General features: G+C 40.0%; 1 protein-coding gene across 2 annotated transcripts; it reads right to left on the bottom strand.

Annotated features, from left to right (window-relative positions):
- Window positions 1-1313: 1313 nt before the first annotated feature.
- BCL10 (BCL10 immune signaling adaptor) lies at window positions 1314-15066 on the bottom strand. 2 transcript variants are annotated; one of them, XM_057714491.1, is made up of 4 exons: window positions 14745-15066; window positions 8233-8521; window positions 6160-6487; window positions 1314-2762 (listed from the first exon to the last, which is right to left on the bottom strand). In XM_057714491.1, exons 1-4 carry the CDS (start codon window positions 14799-14801, stop codon window positions 2741-2743), a joined length of 696 nt encoding a protein of 231 aa, XP_057570474.1. In that variant the 5' UTR covers window positions 14802-15066; the 3' UTR covers window positions 1314-2740. The 2 variants fall into 2 exon arrangements, with proteins under 2 accessions (XP_057570474.1, XP_057570463.1); XM_057714480.1 differs by lacking the exon at window positions 1314-2762 and having other exon boundaries at window positions 5112-6487.
- Window positions 15067-18017: the final 2951 nt, after the last annotated feature.

Here is an 18017-nt window from a genome sequence, read left to right as displayed (position 1 = left end):
CCAGGTCCCAAACTGAATCCTCTCGCACTTGATCTCATTCCAGTGGACTCTGAACAACCTCCTTTGATGAAACCTCTTGTATTGCATTACCACTCTGGGAGTAATCCAAACTCTCTGGCTTCTTATTGTCAGCCTCCTTCCATGCCTGCTTTGTTCTGGCCCTTAAAAGTTGCTGTTTCCCAACATATTATACCATAGTTCAGCAACACTTACTAATGATCTGTGGCAGGTGTTACAAAGTTGCAAGTCAGGACTCCCCTGATGGCCCAGTGGTCAAGAATCCGCCTGCCAATGCAAGGCACATGGGTTTGATCCCTGGGAAGATCCCACATGCCGCAGAGCAACTAAGCCGCTGTGCCACAATTACTGAGCCTATGCTGTAGAGCCCCATGAGCCACAACTATTGAGCCCACGAGCTGCAACAACTGAAGCCTGTGCTCCACGATAAGAGAAGCCACGGCAATGAGAAGCCCACACACCACAACGAAGAGTAGCCCCCACCCCTCACGCACTAGAGAAAACCCATGCACAGCAACAAATATCCAAAAGTCAATTAATTAATTAAAAAACAAAACCAAACAAACAAGAAAACAAAAGTTGCAAGCCAGATCATCCCTTCCCAGGGCCTTAAATACCTTAATGCTTATGACTTTCAAATCCGGGTCTCCAACTCTGCTCCCACCCCCGCAAGTTCTGAACCAGAATTCCACTTGGCTCTTGAACTTTCCGTATGGACATCGTGCTGGGGTCTCAAACACCCACTTAAAGATCAGTGACTTGTCTTTCCATATACCTTGCTTCTGCATTTGTGTTCCCTCTCTTAGTAAATGACATAACCATGTGCCTAGCCACCACTTTGACTTCTTCTGGTGAACTCAAAGGGAAGGATACCCAAATGAAAGCAATAAAGTTGGTAACAGTGTAAACGTTCACAGACCCCACCTAAGGATGCCTGCTCATTTACTGGATTCACTCATCTTCAGGAGGCAGAGATGTCTATCTCATTCACTCCTCTTTCCCAGTCCTATAGTATAAAGTCTGTGAGCTCCTTCAGGGGAGGAGTTGGGTTGTGCTTTGTTCATTTTTATATTCCTAGTATCCAGCTCAGTGAGTGTCACTGAGTAGATGATCAATAAATATTGTGGATTATAATTTATGAGGGTGTAGGTCTAAATGTTTCTCAAAATTTTCCACACAGGTACCTATGTTGACAGAGGAAATTGATGGTCCCAAAGCGCACTGGGAGCCCCCAAAACAATCCTCAGGTTTGGTGATTTGCTAGAAGCACTCCCAGAACTCACTGAAAGCTGTTTTACTCATGATTATGGTTTATTATAGCTAAAGGATACAGATTAAAATCAGCCAAGGGAAGAGGTGCAGGGGGCAGAGTGCTGGAGCCTTCCACATGCAGAGCTTCCGGTTGTCTTCTCCCAGTGGAGATGTAGACAGTAGTAACTTCTGTGGCAAAGTTATGTGACAATATGCATGGAGCCAACATGGGAGGCTCACCGGAGCCTTGGTGTCTAGAGTTTTTATTGGGGATTGGTCATGTGGACATAGTCTCCACCCCTCCAGAGGACAAGCTGATACAGTAGGGCCCAATGCCCCATAAGCATAACATTTTCTTGGAAAATACTATAATACCTTGAAAATGTATGCAAATGTTATATACTAGTCCCTAATACAGCTCTTTTATTTCAGTATACAAGAAAGAAAGAAGCAAATCCAAACTTCTCACAGTGGTTTGTAAATCCTTCCATATCTGATTCTATCTGTGAAACCTCATCTCAATCCAGGCTCCTGAGTTCGCTAGTCATCCCTCATACTTACATTCTAGGTACACAGACCTATGTGGTCCTCACTAGCTCATTCTTGCCTCAGGACTTTTGTAATCAATGTTACTTTTGCCTAAAGTTCCTCCTAGAACTTCACAAAGCTGGCTCCTTCCTTCTTATGATTTAGGTCTCAGCTCAAATGTTGCCTGCTTTGAGGAGTTCCCTCATAATGCTATAAATACTGTGGTCCAAGTTACTTTTTAGCTCATGCATGCCCCATTTTGTATCCATGGCAACTAGTATTATTGCGTTTCCTGTTTATTTTCTATCTCCCCAACTAGGATGTGAATTCTTTATAAGAACACAGACTTTGTCTGTTTTGTTCATCGCTGTATCTCCAGCATCGAGAATGTTAGGTACTCAATAAGCAATTATTGAATTAATGACTGAAAAATTACACTATCTCTACTCTTACCTTTCTGCCATCTAGGAAAGGTTAATAAGAGAGAATGGAATTGTAGAAAGAACACTGATCTTGCAGTCAAATAGCCCTAGATTTTAATTCTAAAGAGCTGTGTGTTTTTTTTATGTATATATATTTAAAATTTTTAATTTATTTATTGGCTGCGTTGGGTCTTCGTTGCTGTGTGCAGGCTTTCTCTAGTTGCAGAGAATGGGGGTTACTCTTTGTTGTGGTGCGCAGGCTTCTCACTGCGGTGGCTTCTCTTGTGGAACACAGGCTCTAGGTTCTTGGGCTTCAGTAGTTGTGGCACATAGGCTCAATAGTTGTGGCTCACGGGCTCTAGGGTGCAGGCTCAGTAGTTGTGGTGCACAAGCTTAGTTGCTCTGCGGCATGTGAGGTCTTCCTGGACCAGGGCTCAAACCTCGAATCTGCATTGGCAGGCAGATTCTTAACCATTGCACCACCAGGGAAGTCTGAGCTGTGTGATTTTGAGCCATATACTTTATCCTAAGATTGTTTCTCTTCTGTTTAAAAAAAAAAAAAAAAGTAACAATAAAACCTTCCTTGCAGAGTTGTTATTAGGATTAAAAACAAGATCACACATGTGGAAACACCAAGCATGGTATCTGGCACCCAGTAAGATTGTGGTTTCCAAACACTGTGGCACATTGGAATCACCTAGAAATTTTTACACGCTTCTGATGACTGGCTTCCACATCCAAACATTCTGGTTTAATTGGTAATGGGGTGCCTCTTGGCATCAGGATCTTTAAAAGCCCTCCAGGTAAAATGGGCAGCAAAGTTTGGGAACTACCACAGAAAAGGACAACTTTCTGATAATTAGATAGAATGGCAAGTTCAGAGTAAGGACTTTAGGAACAGCACTCAAGTTACCCATCTTCTCCTTTGTGCTTAAATTTAGCTCTACTTTCAGAAAGCGCTCAAAAGATTACATTTAACAACTAAAGATCGATTTGCTGGTGGAATAGGTTTTTTTTTCCCCTCCAAAATCAACAATGTACTTATTTATGCAGTGATACAAGATAAGGACAAAGCCTGAGACTTCCTGCTCCCTTTCACGTTGTTTAGGTGAGAGGACAGTAGCCACAAGACTTGACTTCTACCTCATACCATACACAAAATTACTTTGTAATGAATCATAGAGCTAATTGTAAAATGAAAAAACTAAGTTTCCAGAAGAAAACATAGGGGATTATCATCATGATATTGGGAGAGGCAAAGATTTTTTAAACAGGAGACAAAAATCACTAACCACAAAAGAAACTCATCATTAAACTAACCTAAATTTAAAAAAATGTTTATCAAGGGACTTCCCTGGCGGTCCAGCAGTTAAGACTCCGCACTTCCAGTGCTTCCACTGCAGGGGGCGCAAGTTCGATCCCTAGTAAGGGAAGTAAGATAATCACATGCCAGGTGGTGGCCAAAAAAAAATGTTTATCAAAATAAACAAACCAAAGACCTTCCAAACAAAATTAAAAAATTTAAAACAATTAAAAAAAAAAACTGAAAACAAAAAACTGCCATCATCCTGGAGTGTCCCTAACTTGCTAGAGTTTGACCTTGCACTAGGAACAACGTGCAGACCAAAGATGGAATTTACCTCTTGAAAAAGTGACCACAAAAAGACATGCAGTAAACTTAAATGCATACTGCTAAATGAAAGAAGCATCTGAAAATGTTACATATTGTATGATTCCAACTATTTAATATATGACATTCTGGAAGAGACAAGCAATAGAGAGAATAACAGTGGTTGCCAGGGCTGGATGGGAAGATGGTGGGGGGGGGGCGGTGGGCAGTGGGGGGGGGAGAGGAAGGGATGAATAAGTGGAATACGGGATTTTTAGGGAAGGGAAACTAGAAACTATTCTGTGTGATAACATAATGGTGGATACATGTCATTATGCATTTGTCAAAACTTACAGAACTGTACAACACAAAGAATGAATCCTGATGTAAACTATTAACTTTATTTAATAATAATGTATCAAGACTGGTTCACCAATTCTAATAAATGTATAATGTGAGATGTTAATATAGGAAACAGGGAGGGGAAGGGGGTGTATATGGGAACTGTACTTTCTGCTCAAGTTTTCTGTAAATAGAACTGCTCTAAAAAATGGTCTTAATTTTTTAAAAAGCAATTTAAAGAAGTGAACTCAAAGGTGGTATTTTTATATTAAGTGATAATATATCTGTGAAAAGTAACTTTTTCATTGCTGCATTAATCAATCCAATAACCAACTGTACTATATCATGTCAGACTATCATTCAAATTTATACATTTTTGGCAATGGTTGGTTTTCAGTGTTTAAAAGTAAAAAACTGACTTCATAGGATTCAGAAAACCCAAAAGCCTGTTTGCTAAAACCTTAATTTTATTGTTTACATAGTTAGTCAACGGTCTGAAAGAACACTAGAAATATAGGTGCTACAGCATATGTAAATTATGATCTTTGATCCCAAGTAAATCCTATTTAAACTTTAAAAAAAACCCACATATCGAGTTTTAATTAATGAAATGAAAAGCTTGCTTCTGTTTTTAAAAAAGATTTCTTTAAATATGCCACTATTTTTTTAAATTGATACTACTTTGTTTTGCTATCCTGGAGGTGAAATATATTTCTCCATAATCCTTAGAAAATGTTTATACTACAAAAATCACCCAGTCTTTAAAAATTTTTTAAAGCCAATGTGCCAGTCTTCTTCATGATTGATAATTTTCTCAGTCTACCCAGAAATGCATTCTATATCACAACTTGAATTAGTGTTTCCTAATAAAATTGGCATATATAAAAAAAGGTTTTAGGTATTTATTTCCTATTGAAAAATTTGAAACTAAAACAAAACACTACAACTTAAAAATATTTATTTTTAATAGAATACTTCCATCTCTGCTTATTGCAAGTAATGGAAATATATATGAGACAGATATCTGGAAATAGGATTATAATTTAATGAAAACAATGAAGGCAGAAGAGTTATGAATTTGTAAAATTAGTCAAACTTTGCCATAGAACAAAAAGACTTATCTAGCTAATGGCCCACTTGTTCCAAATAGTATTAAAAACAGAATTGTCACATACACACACACAGAAACAATTTTGTTCTAATTATTTCAACTGTATAATAGTCCTCATTAAAAGGCAACAAAAAGTACAGAAAAAGTTTTTTTTAAATCTCATCAAATTATATGTAATAACTGAAGTTTATGCCAAGATTTTCTTTAGGAATGAAAATGATAAAGCAAAGAATGTGAAACTCTTAAGAAAGTAGTAGTATTAATTGGTAAGATTAATAAGAAATATATTTTGGCAAATTGGTACCTTAGGTGGCTCAAACTCCATTAGATATTCCTCTGAATTGGAAGGGGATTTTGTAAGTGCCTGTAAGCCCAACTGAATGGGAAAGATTCTTTTCTAATAACTGGCAGTTTTCCCAGCAGCGATTCTCTTTTTTACTGAATAGGAACAGCTTAATTCTAAAAATTTAGTGCTGAATGGTTGTAAAGGACTATTAGACTGTGAAACTTATTAGCACAAATGCACAAAGAAGAAACTTTATTCCCTGCCTAAGACTCTATTTTTAAATAGAGAAATGTTCTCTATTAAAATTAGTCTTAAAACATAAAAAAAGTGAAAACACTACCTCAAAAATGAAAAGACAAAATACTGAAAAGTACATGATCAACATGACTTACTTCAGCTATCCAAAAGTATGCCTCTTTTATTCTTAAAAATTCTATTTACAAAGTATGTTTATGTTGCATTTTAAATGACGTATCAAATGTTAATGTCATTATAGCAATTTTATAATATTATCCATATCCTTTCAAACACTTTTCGTCATTACAAAAATTAAAACGCAGTAAACTGTCATTGCCGCAAAAGAGCACGTGACCTTAAGGGAAGAAACATCTCACTGGAGTTTCCACAAGTTCCTTCTTCTTCTAACTGCAGTTCTGGTGGCAAAGGAGGAGCCCCAGGGTCCCCAGGTCTAGGAAGCGTAGTTGAAGAAAAGGTGGGATTTTCAGTTCTGCCTACTTCTAGAACAGGCAAATTCAGAGAAGAATCAGTAGAAAAAAACGGGGCTGTGCTGGATTCTCCTTCTGGATGGTATATGACAGTGGATGCTCTCAGTTTTTCAGAGAAATTACTCTCATCCGAATTTGATCTAGAGAGGTTGTTCGTGGCTCCATCTGGAAAAGGCTCACAGCTGCTACTAAGTCCTATAATAAAATTCAGATGTAAATGAAAAGTACCTAGAAAACTAAGTCCACACCCATGTTTGAACTTTTTAATGATTATACAAATTTAAATAGCAATTTATAAGTTGTCATAATCCATTTCACATTTTATCTGCTTTTCCTGAAGCATACTATTATTTACATTTTCTATATATAGAAATAATCTCAGGGAAACTAAATGACATGCTACAATTCACATTTAATTTGTGTACTTATACTTAACCATTGAGGACGTGGAAAAAATAAAGTAGCCTCCAAAATTATTCACAAAATAAGAAATAGCTTTCACAGCAAAAAAAATTCTTTAGCACTCCAGCACACACACACACACACACACACAAAATTACACAATAAAAACAAAATTTAAACTGGGTATATGCTAAAATTCTATGAGTTAATTACTTCCAATTCTTGAATCATGGGGTGTTAGAAGTGGAAGGGATTCTAGAGGTCATCTGGGATAGCCTCTCACTATTAGAGAAGAGAAGACAGAGGCCCGGAACAGTGAAGCCATGCCCAACATTCCAGGACTACTTCATGCAAGAGGGACAACTAGAACCCAGGTCTCCTCTTCATGTTAAATAGAGACTGTCCTGGTTCTCAACCTAACAGTTTACTTAAATGGCAGTGATTGTTCTGAACAAAGAATTCTATCATATCCAAAGGGTATTATTGCCAACAATCAACCTCAGGATGGAAAGGATAAACACAAACACAATTTATCTTTCTGTTAGGCTTAGCAAATATTCAACCCAACTGTCTACAGGCACAGAACTTCCTGAGTTGACAGATTTTATGTAAAATTGGCAGTCTGTAAAGTACATCTGTATGTCATTTTTTTCCACTGGTTTTTCAACTTCACAATACAGCCAGCATTTCTGTTCCATGGAAGAGAAACTATTTTCTTAAATATGGCTCAAGAGGAAACTTCATTTGTGTTCCACCATGGATTTATAGACTGAGTTCCTTAAGGGAAAAGCCCTAAATTACTAATTTGTTTCCCTAGTGCCTAGAATAGCTGGAATAAAGCTGTATCCCATGCACATTTATCTTAAGTGCTCTGGGGAAAGAGAGAGAAAGATGGGGGTTTGGAGGAAGAGGGGGATTTAAATCATGCAGACAATTCTACACAGCATTCCAATCAGTGACTGTGTGCTCTGGGATGAGGGTGAAATGGAAGATATAAATCTGCTACTCCTTTAATCAACCTCAGTTTCATGCCTCTCTCATTTTGCCAGACTGAGGTTCTAGTGTTTAAAGATACATATAATTTAGAGAATATGATTCTTATCAACATAAGCCAACTACTTTATCATGTGATCAACTGGTGGGAGAAAAACTATCAGAGTTTATCAATGGTAAGATACTTTACCTATACACTGTTCTTTATGTGTGATATGCATTTTTAGGGGTTATTTTTGAATAGATTAATCTTGTATTCTGCTGACTTTAAAAACAAACTCCTGTGTATACTGGGATTTCATTATAGTTGCTTTAGAAATGTATTGTTAAATGAATATAAACACAGAACACTGAGTGATATTCTACTTTTGAAATGTAATGACATCAAATAAGGTAAAGAAATGCAAATCAAATGTAATTCTGAAGCTTGAACTCTTTGAATAAAAGCAAAATGATCATTTTTGGGTTTTTTGTTTTGTTTTGCATTCTACTTATAAAAGCATTGCTACATTTAAATGAACTCTTGGGTAACTAAGATATCTTACCTTTTAGATGTTCTAGTTTTATATTTCTAAGTTTCAGCACTTCATCTGTAATCTTCTGTATCAGGAAGTTCTGTGTTTTTTCTCGTCGAATAGATTCAACCAGGGTATCTAGTCCTTTGGGGTTTTCTTGTAAGTAATCTAACAATTTTCCAGCCCTTTTTCTACTTGACGTTCGGCAAGAAATTTCTTCAGTGTCTTCTCTACTGAGTATTTTTTTTGCACGTAGATGATCAAAATGTCTCTCAGCTATGATTTTTTCACACAGGTATACACGCAAATTTTCTAAAGCCTAAAAGACATAAAATACACCTCAATGTACTTTTTTTAACACTAAGGAAACCATGTATGTGACTGATAATTAGGAATTTGACTGGTGAGAGAAAACATCCTCAAGTCAGGAGGCTCAGCCCTACTAAAGGCATGCTATTAAAATGAAGGTCCAATTAGACAGAAGTAGGTCCCTGACTAGATATTCCTCACTGCTTCTGTCCTGCTCTGATCTCATCTTCACATCTATAAACCAAGACCAAACGACTGTGAGAAGGGGGCCAGTCTAATCTAGGGCGATTGGGTCTGTGGAAATAGGGAAGTTTGCTGAGGGCCTTCAGAAGTAAAGTTGAGAGCAGAGGTTACTGTGCATTTTAGTTGCTATTTAGCAGGAAACTGCTAAACTAATTCAAGGAATCCAGGGTTAGTCAGGACCAGAGAGGATAACTTAATGAGAAGTCTCACAGTTTATAACTTTCTCATGTTATTAATTTTCCATCTTTCTAGAGTAAAACCACACACAAAAAAAGAAGAAAAAAAAAGAAAGAGAGGAGAGAAAGAGAGGAGAGGAAGGAAGGAAGGAAGAAGGAAGGAAGGAAGGAAGGAAGGAAGGAAGGAAGGAAGGAAGGAAGAAACCTAAACTAAAAGGGACCATACTGTGTCTATCTTTGGAGTCAGTTGGCAAGACTATAATCTAACTCAGCCTTGGTAGAAGAAGAATAGTGGATAAAGGAATAGTAGATATTGGAAAAAATTAAAGAAATAAAGAAAAAGAAATCACATAAACAGGCCTAGACCTGAGAAGTACCTAACAAGCTTAATTAGTCAGAAATTGACATGGGTCCCAATAAACGGTATTAATAAGCTGATGTGATTGCCTGTATTACAGCTCCTCCATTTACTAGCTATGTGATCTTGGGCAACTTAACTCCTCTGTGCCTCAGTTTCCTCATCTGAGTGTTACGAGGAATAAATTTACTGATTATCTGAAAAAGTGCCTGGTACACAGTAAGTGATGAGTAGTGTTAGCGAGGATGACAGTGATGACTAATTTGATTCACACGGATGATAACGAACTAAAGACAATGGAAAAATCTTCAAAGTGCTCTAGTGTACGGTGGCGGAAAAGTAGCTTAGGTCAAGGGTTCCTACAGTTCTCAGGCCACTGAATTCCCATTCACTTATTTATTCACACAAGAAACATTTCACATATGTAAATGCCTGACATGCCAAGTGCTGAGCAGTGGATATGCAAAGGTGAACAAGACTTGAATCCTGCATGCAAAGGGAACATGGTCTAGCTGAAGAATACATTATTGACTCAAGCTAATAATTATGAGACAATGGAATATGACCTGGGGGAAAAGATATAGGTCAAGTACTGGGGAAGCACAGAGCAGGCAACCAACTCTACCTCTAGGACCTCGGAAATTTACAGAGGCTACACCTGAGCTAGAGGCATGAAAGGTATGCAGTAGGGGAAATTACATTTCCCTGTAGGCAAAACCTCACCAAAGGTTTATAAATAACAGGTAATAAGAAACCTTTTATAGAGGGCTGGGGAAGCAAAAATTGGGGTCAAAGGAGACCAATTAGAAGACTGATGCAATATCTTACATACGATAGGCTGACTTAAACTGTGGGGATGAGGAGAGTGAAAAATGGATTTAAAAGATGAACTCCTTGGAAAACCTCATTTGTTGTCATTTCTACCATATGTTGATGATTCCTAAATTTTCCTACGTGATCAGGACTTTCTCCACCTAGAGATCCCAATGATACTTCAAATTCAACATGTCCAAAACCAAATTTATTATCTTCTCCTATCCTTTTCCTCTGACATTCTCAACTCACTTGTGAGTACCATCATCTATCCAACCATGATATATACCTACAACTCATCCTTGACTTTTCCTCCTTCACTCACTTGGCACATTGGATCACCCACCCACCAAGTCCTGCCAATCTACCCCTTAGATTTATCTAATCTGCCCCTTCACTCCATCCCTATTATTAGCATTGTCCTAGTCTGGGTCCCTATATATCGTGCATCGACTATTAACAAGACAGCTAGCTATACTTCTTCCTCCTCTCCCCTACCTCCTCAAAGTCTTCCTTCACACATCAGACCTTCTAATTTTTCAAGAAAAAAAGGAAATCTGGAGTGTTACATGAATTCTACTAATATTGAAATGTTGTTAGTTAATTTTTTTAAAATTTAAAACACTGTGTTCCACCCCGACTTAAAGGATAAAGTTTCTCAACCTTTATTCAATAGCAGAAGAGCAGAAAAGTGAAGAGCATGGCTCTGCACTCAGACCAACCTCAGTTCAAATCTTGAATCTGCCGCATACTCCCATGAGAGCTGGGGCAAGTTACTTAACCTAAGCTTCAGGTTCCTTATTGGTAAAATAATAATGAGTACCCAGCAGGACCTCTAGGAGGACTAAATGGGACACTACATATGAAGGCTGGACGCAGTAGGTATTCAATAAAGAACAGCTATTTGATGCTAGCAGACAGGGTGCTTTGCATTATGGATCCTGCCTATCTCTCCAGCTTATTCTAAGTCCTGGAACTTAATGTTCTTCCCCAAACTGCTGTTTTCCACTATATTTCTTTAAAGTTGTTACCTTTGCCTTGTTTTCTTTTCCCATATCCCTGTTCATCTTTTAAAATTCAGAAGTGTTCATCTCCTTCAGGTAACTTAAACTCCCCCAAATGAGTACTCCTCTCCTGTCTTCACAGCACCCTGTGTATACACGTCACCTTTCTATACAATAAGACTCCACATCTATCTCCCAACTCACTCCCAAACATTTTCATTCTGTCCCACTACTCTTCTCAAAGTCACCAAGGGTCTCCTTATCACGCAATCTGATACTTTTCAGCCTTCATCTCACTTCTCAGCAGTGTGAACACAGTTGACCACCCCCTTCCTGAAATACTCTTTTGTCTTATATGGATACCACACTCTCCTGGCTTTCTTCCCATCTCTGCAGCCATAACTCCTTACTTTTTTAAACTTTTCTATGGTCTCCCTTTCCCTTCTAGCTCCCAAATTCCCTAGGTAAACTCATTCAATCCCACGCTTTTATTTCTAACTCAGATCTCTCTTCTGATCTTCAAACTTATAAGTCTAATTGCTGATTTGACATTTCCACTTAGTAATCTGATTCCACTCTCTTCCTCAACTTCCATATTCAAACCATCACCAAGTCCTATTATTACTATTTAAAAAATGCATCTGGAATTCTCCTGTTCCATCCATCTCCACTGCCTGTACCCTGATCCAAATCACCATCATCTCTCAACTATGTAAATTCCGAGGGTCTCCTTACTGGTGTCTGTCTTCTCCCTCTTGCTCCCCCCAGTCCATACATTAGGCAGAGGGATCTTATAAAAATATAATTCCTCAACAGCTCTCGACTACACTTGGGGAAAAAGAGCCCACTTTACTATCATCTATAAGACCCTTCATAATCTGGCACCAGCCCACCATCCTAACTTCACCTCTAGGCACTCTCTGCCTTCTTCCAATTTCCCCAAGATCTTGCCTGCTTCAGATCCTTTGCCAATTCTATTCTGCCTAGAATGCTCTTCCCCAGTTCTGTCATATCCTTCAGGAATCAATTTAAATGTAACCTTCCCTGACCATCCTATCTTAAGTAGATTTCCCCCCTTGTTATTGTCTCAACATCTATTTGTTTCCTTCATAGTACTTACCATAATTTGGACCTATACATTTATTTGTTTTCAATCTTAAGAACCCAGATGTTAAAAGCAGGCAAGAACCAGGTACTCTGTATATTCTGCACCTAGCAGAGTGCCAAGCAGATGTTTTGGATTTATGTAAAATTCATTGCACTTATTTTGTGATTCACAATTATCATTTTACGTCTCCTGCCGCCCCCCTGGCCCCCAAAAGTTGAGCTCTTCTCAAACTAGGATTGTGTCTTAGTTTTTAATTTTTGAACTGTTAGAATCAATGGCAGTATCAGCCTCACAATAGTGTGTAGCCCATATTTATGAAACTGAACTAAATTCAACCAAAAAGATGAGGTAAACAACTAGATGGGGCACATAGGGAGGAGTATAGTGAAGAAGTGGGAGTTTCCACATGGATAAGTGGTGGTACAGTCAGTCTTCTGTATCTGCAGGTTCTGTACCCTCAGATTCAACCAACAGTGGATCAAAAATATTTGGAAAAAAAAATTTCCAGAAAGTTCCAAAAAGCAAAACTTGAATTTGCTGTGTGGGTCAACTATTTTTACATAGCATTTACAACTATTTACACAGCACTTACATTTTACTATGTATTATAAGTAGTCTAGAGATGATTCAAAGTATACAGGCGGATGTGGGTAGGTTACATGCAAATACTATGCCACTTTATAAAAGGGACTTCAGCATCCACGAATTTTCGTATCAATGGCCAATCCCCCATGGATGCAGAGGGAGGACTGTACACTATTCACCAAGACAGAGAATACAGCAGAAACAGCAAGCAGCTTTTGGGGAGAGATGATAAAAAGTTCAATTTTAGACAAAGTGAGGAATCTGAAGGATATAAAAGTGGATTGCCTGTAGATATTCGGAAATAAGCACTTAGAGTTGAGAAAGAAGGAAGTCCAAATATGTGGATGATAATTTTAAAACTCCTAAGGTCATTAACCATTTTGAAAATAGCATGAAAAAACATTTTTTTAAAACAAGGTGCACATATTTTTTTTCATGGATATCCTGAAACCTGTCCACGATTCTCTAAGCTTACGGATTTCTGATATAGCTGTAAACTGAAATCATGGAGATGGATAATATCAATCCATTGACGGAAAAAAATAAAGGCCTGGAAGCCACCCTTCACATCTGTGTTTATGTACAGGCTTTATATCCTTCCACTTGTAACCTCTCACTACCTGTTTCATCAACTGTAAAATGCGAAAGACAATTATCTGTCTTAGAGGTTGTTGTATAGATTAAATGGGAACATTGTAAACTGGGTGACACAGCATCTGGAACACAGCAGAACCTAGCTCCTGAAGTTCATGTTTTTACTGGCACAAATCCTGAATAACACAACACTCATTTATTCTTTATTAGTTATCAATGTCTCAGTCTTAACTCTATTAGAATGCAAAGCAGGGGCCTGTCATTTTTTGTATCTTTCCAGGCCCAAGAAGAGTACTTTCCATATAATAAGTGCTCCACAATTATCTGTTGAAGGAGGAAACTAAGGCACAGTCTCCTTCTGCTAATGAGTCATACCAACTATAATTATGAGTACAGTGTAATAAACCTTACAGGTGAGGGAAAAGGAAGCTCACAAACATTTGAAAAGCTGCTGTTCTGTCCAGCTCAAAGATGATTTTGTGTAAGTACTGCAGTGTTAAGCCAGAAAACAATTCATGTTCATGTTACTTTTAATGTGAGCTAATATTAAGTATTTTAATGGTGCTCATAGAAGCCTCATATGGCAAAACAAGAAACTAAAAGCAAAGGAAAAGAGAAAAGTCAGACCTCAACAAAGTCATTCTTGACGAATAAATACTAAGATTTGTGCACTTCAGCATCCAAGCAGAAGAGCATAATTTAGCTATTGAACATCTCCAACGTCTACCTGTAAATTAATTCTCGGCTTCACGTATTCACTCCCTTCCCACCCCCCACCTTCTTTCAATTTAAATATGTGGGCGTTTGCTTACTAGGGGAATTCCAGGTTATGCTTTCAGCTGTTGAGCTTCCCCCAACCCCTTATGCAAAAGTTTCACGTATTTGCTCCACTGCTTAGGATGCTTTATCTGGTCCAGCTTTTGCTCCAGGTTGAGCCAGCAGCCAAGGTTGTCTGACTCAAGAAGGAACCTGGGTCGTCGATCCCTAACAGCGCAGCTCCAAAGCGCATCTGGGGTGAAATCACCAGGAGATGGGTGAGGACTGGACAAGAAGCTGACTGTGAAGAAGCGCTCCACTGAACAAGGTTTCAGAAACCCAAGCCCTGCTTTTATTGATTTAAAACGTGGATTCACAGGTCAGCGGGAGTCAGATCACTTCCGCCAAGGTCCCTCGGATGCAGGGCTCGCCGCGGTCCCGCGGTGCCTGGACGTTCCCCTTCTCCGACCGCGGGCTCCTCCGATTCCGACTCTGACTACAAGGCCGGGTTTCCGCTTTCCTCGCCCGCAGGAATGCAGCCCGCCCCCGCCCGCCCCTGGCCCGCGGCGGTGCCCGGGCAAGGTTGTGCTACTCACGTCCTTCTTCACTTCAGTCAGGTCCTCCTCGGTGAGGGACGGCGCGGTGGGCTCCATGGCGGAGGCGGGAGATGGCGCTTCTTCCGGGTCCGGGAGCTCGGGCCGCGCCGTCCCGCCCAGGCTGGGGGCTTCGGCCTCCGGATGAAGAGGCAGAAAGGGAGGCGGAGAGGGTCGGGAGGAAGAGGGCTGCCCCTTCGAAAACAGGTGGACTCGCGAGTCAAACTGTAGTGCTTCCGGCTCTGCCTCTGGGAGCCGAAGGCGCTGCGGACCGAGGCGCCCGGACGCGGAGCTCAAGGCCCCACTCCTTTCCTCTCCTAGAGGCCCAGGCGCAGGCACCGCCCATCGGTGGGGGCGGGCCTTCGGGAGAACCCGCCCCGTCTCTAAGGCAGCCAATCGAGGCCAGCCCACGGGCCAACCCTGTCCCCTCCCCCCGGCCGGAGCCTTTCAGGAGTGGCTCCGCCCACAGGCTCCAGGTCTTTTGCATGGGGCGGCGGGTTGGCCTCCGCGAAAGGAATCGTTTCCTTGGGTGGGGTGCGTCTCTGCCCTGCCTGCGGGCAGTCGCCGCCTGCGCAGACAGCTCACCGGTGGAGCCGAGTCTCTGCTCGTCTGTACTTTTGGGTTCCTCCTCTTTTCCCAGACCCTACCCAACGATTTCCTGTTGCTGTGTTTGCCCCCTCAAGTTTTCAAATTATTTGGTCACACACTGACACGCGCGCGTGTACACTCACAAGACGCGTATACAGCGTATCAATTTTAAAGAAATTTCTGAAAGAGAAAAACCGCCTACAATCCCACTACTTTAACACCTAATTTAACGTCTGCATTCTTTTTGGTCGTTGTTTATTGTGAACACATTTCCTTATTTATTCATCCGTGCCTACCTCATGCCTCTCACAGGGCTGCTGTGAGAATTAAATGACACGATATATGTAAGGTTCTTAGAAGTACCGGGCACACACTACACACCCAATTTATTGTTTTATTATCTTACGTTACTAAAACATTTATTGAGTCCTTACTAATATGTTCTAGGTATCCTGTAACAGTTCTTCCGTTTTATCGGGGGAAACTAATGAACAGAGAACTATTCTTGGAATGGTATTCTAGCTACTAACAGAGGTGTATACAAAGTAATGTGGGTGAAAGGCTCAAAACAGAGCTCTGGGCCCAAGATGGTTGTTTGGACAACATGCTAAATAAATTAGAAATAAAGTAGATGGTATTGAAGCTAGAGGGTAGATAAAAATCACAAGAGGACCAAAAACAAATTTGGGAACTCCAACATTTAAGGGAAGAGAAAGCAAAAGAACCGGAAAAGAACAACATTGCCAAAGCCATACCAATGTATTTTTTATCACAACACAGGGGTTCTACTTTAACATCAGCATTACCTCACATGTCTTTTTCCATATTGATACACAGTATTTTTTCTGATTGCATAACCTTCCATCCCCTTGGTATAACCCAATTTACTTAACCACTTATTCTTTCATTTCCCAAATATTTATTGAATGTCAACTATGTGCCAGACACTGTTCTAGGTGCTGGGGAAACAGCTGTGAATGAAATAAGTAAAAACTCCTTTCCTCCTGGAGTTTAAATTCTACTGTATGTGTGTTTGCAGCAGGGAAGACAGACATTTGAAAAGTGTGATGTAAATTATTTATTATGTTAGAAGATAATAAATACCAAGAGAAAATGTAAAACAGGGCAATAGGATGAGGATGTATGGAGTAGTAAAATTTAAAATAGGGTGGTTAATGAAGACCTCACTGAGAAAGGGAGATTTGAGTTACTACTTGAAGGAACTGAGGGAATGAACCATGTGAACATATGGAGAAAGAATATTAGAGTAGAGGGAACAGCCAATGAAAAGGATCCAGTGTGACTGGGACGGGCATGTGGTCCTTGTGTGTCACTGTAAAGGTTTACTTTGACTTTGCTCTGAGTCATATGGGCATACTCTGAGTCAGACGGGAAGCCACTGGAGGGTTCTGAACAGGGGAGTGACATGATCCGATTTATGATTTGAAAAAGGAGCACTTTCACTGTTGCCTTGAGGAGCAGGAAGGTGGAAGAGGGGAGACCAGTTAGGCAGCTGTCATCATCATCCAGGCCTCAAAACAGGGTTGGTATCAGTTAGGGTGGTGATAACATTTTGAAGAGCAGTGGGGAAGTGATTTCATTTCCTTTCAAAGAATCACTCTGGCTGCTGAGTAGAGAATAGATTGTAGATATAAGGGTGCAACCAGAGAGATCAGCTGGAAGCTACCAGAGGGATCCCAGAATAGATGAGGGTGGTGTGACCAGGCTGGGAGCAGCGGTGAGCACTTCCCCGTGGTGACCTTAAGATATTTCCAATGAAGTTATTCCCAATTATTATAATGAATTTTTCCCTAAATTTTTCATCTACATATTCCCCAAGGCTTTTTTCTTTTGAATTATCATTTATTTTGCATAAGTTCTCAGGAGCAGGAGTACAGAGCCCAGTGAAATGAATAGTCTCTGTCTTTTCATGTAAATTTCCACAGTTGTCTCCAAAGGATTGGTCCATCCGTGTGTGGCAATGAACTGATTTGCCACAACCATACCTGCTCTGCTGATGGAGGAAGGGATTCAGAACCTATCAAAGCAAGGGGATTTGAATGAAGCCAATTTGCCACACCCGTTTTGATAGGGCATTATGAGGTTGCTGTTCTATTGTTCTTTTTTTTAAACAAAATATTTCAAACACATCAAGCTGTAAAGAATAATATTACAAACACCCTGTGTTCATTACCAAGATTTAACAAGTATTGATATTTTGCCACGTTTGCATCTATTATGACATTTGATTGCCAAGTATTGGTGGCAGACATCTCTGATTCTTGAGCCTTCTTTCATGAGCCTTACTATGCATCTGGCTCTTTCCTTGTTGCTGACCATTGTGTCACTTCTGACACCTCCAGCCTTCTTCCATCTTCTTTATTCATTCCCTTATTCGTTGTTCAACTAAAAAGTTAAGTGTCAGGACTCCCTAGGTGACGCAGTGGTTAAGAATCCACCTGCCAATGCAGGGGACAGGGGTTCGAGCCCTGGGCCGGGAAGATCCCACATGTTACGGAGCAACTAAGCCCGTGTGCCATAACTATTGAGACTGCTCTCTAGAGCCCATGAGCCACAACTATTGAGCCCATGTGCCGCAACTACTGAAGCCTGTGCGCCTAGAGCCTGTGCTCCGCAACAAGAGAAGCCACTGAAATGAGAAGCCTGCCCACCACAACGAAGAGTAGC

Source organism: Hippopotamus amphibius, chromosome 1 (assembly GCF_030028045.1).
Source record: "Hippopotamus amphibius kiboko isolate mHipAmp2 chromosome 1, mHipAmp2.hap2, whole genome shotgun sequence".
NCBI lineage: Eukaryota > Metazoa > Chordata > Mammalia > Artiodactyla > Hippopotamidae > Hippopotamus > Hippopotamus amphibius.
Note: the sequence above shows the minus strand (reverse complement) of the source record. Positions and strands in the feature narration are given on the sequence as shown.

What these genes read in the sequence shown, in the direction of transcription:
- BCL10 (XM_057714480.1), bottom strand. Translation starts at nt 14,801, where the DNA reads ATGGAGCCCACCGCGCCGTCCCTCACCGAGGAGGACCTGACTGAAGTG. An exon ending in TGACTGAAGTGAAGAAGGAC is followed by an intron (nt 8,522 to 14,744) that starts GTGAGTAGCACA and finishes TATGTCTTTTAG; the next exon opens with GCTTTAGAAAATTTGCGTGT. An exon ending in AAAACTAGAACATCTAAAAG is followed by an intron (nt 6,488 to 8,232) that starts GTAAGATATCTT and finishes ATTTTATTATAG; the next exon opens with GACTTAGTAGCAGCTGTGAG.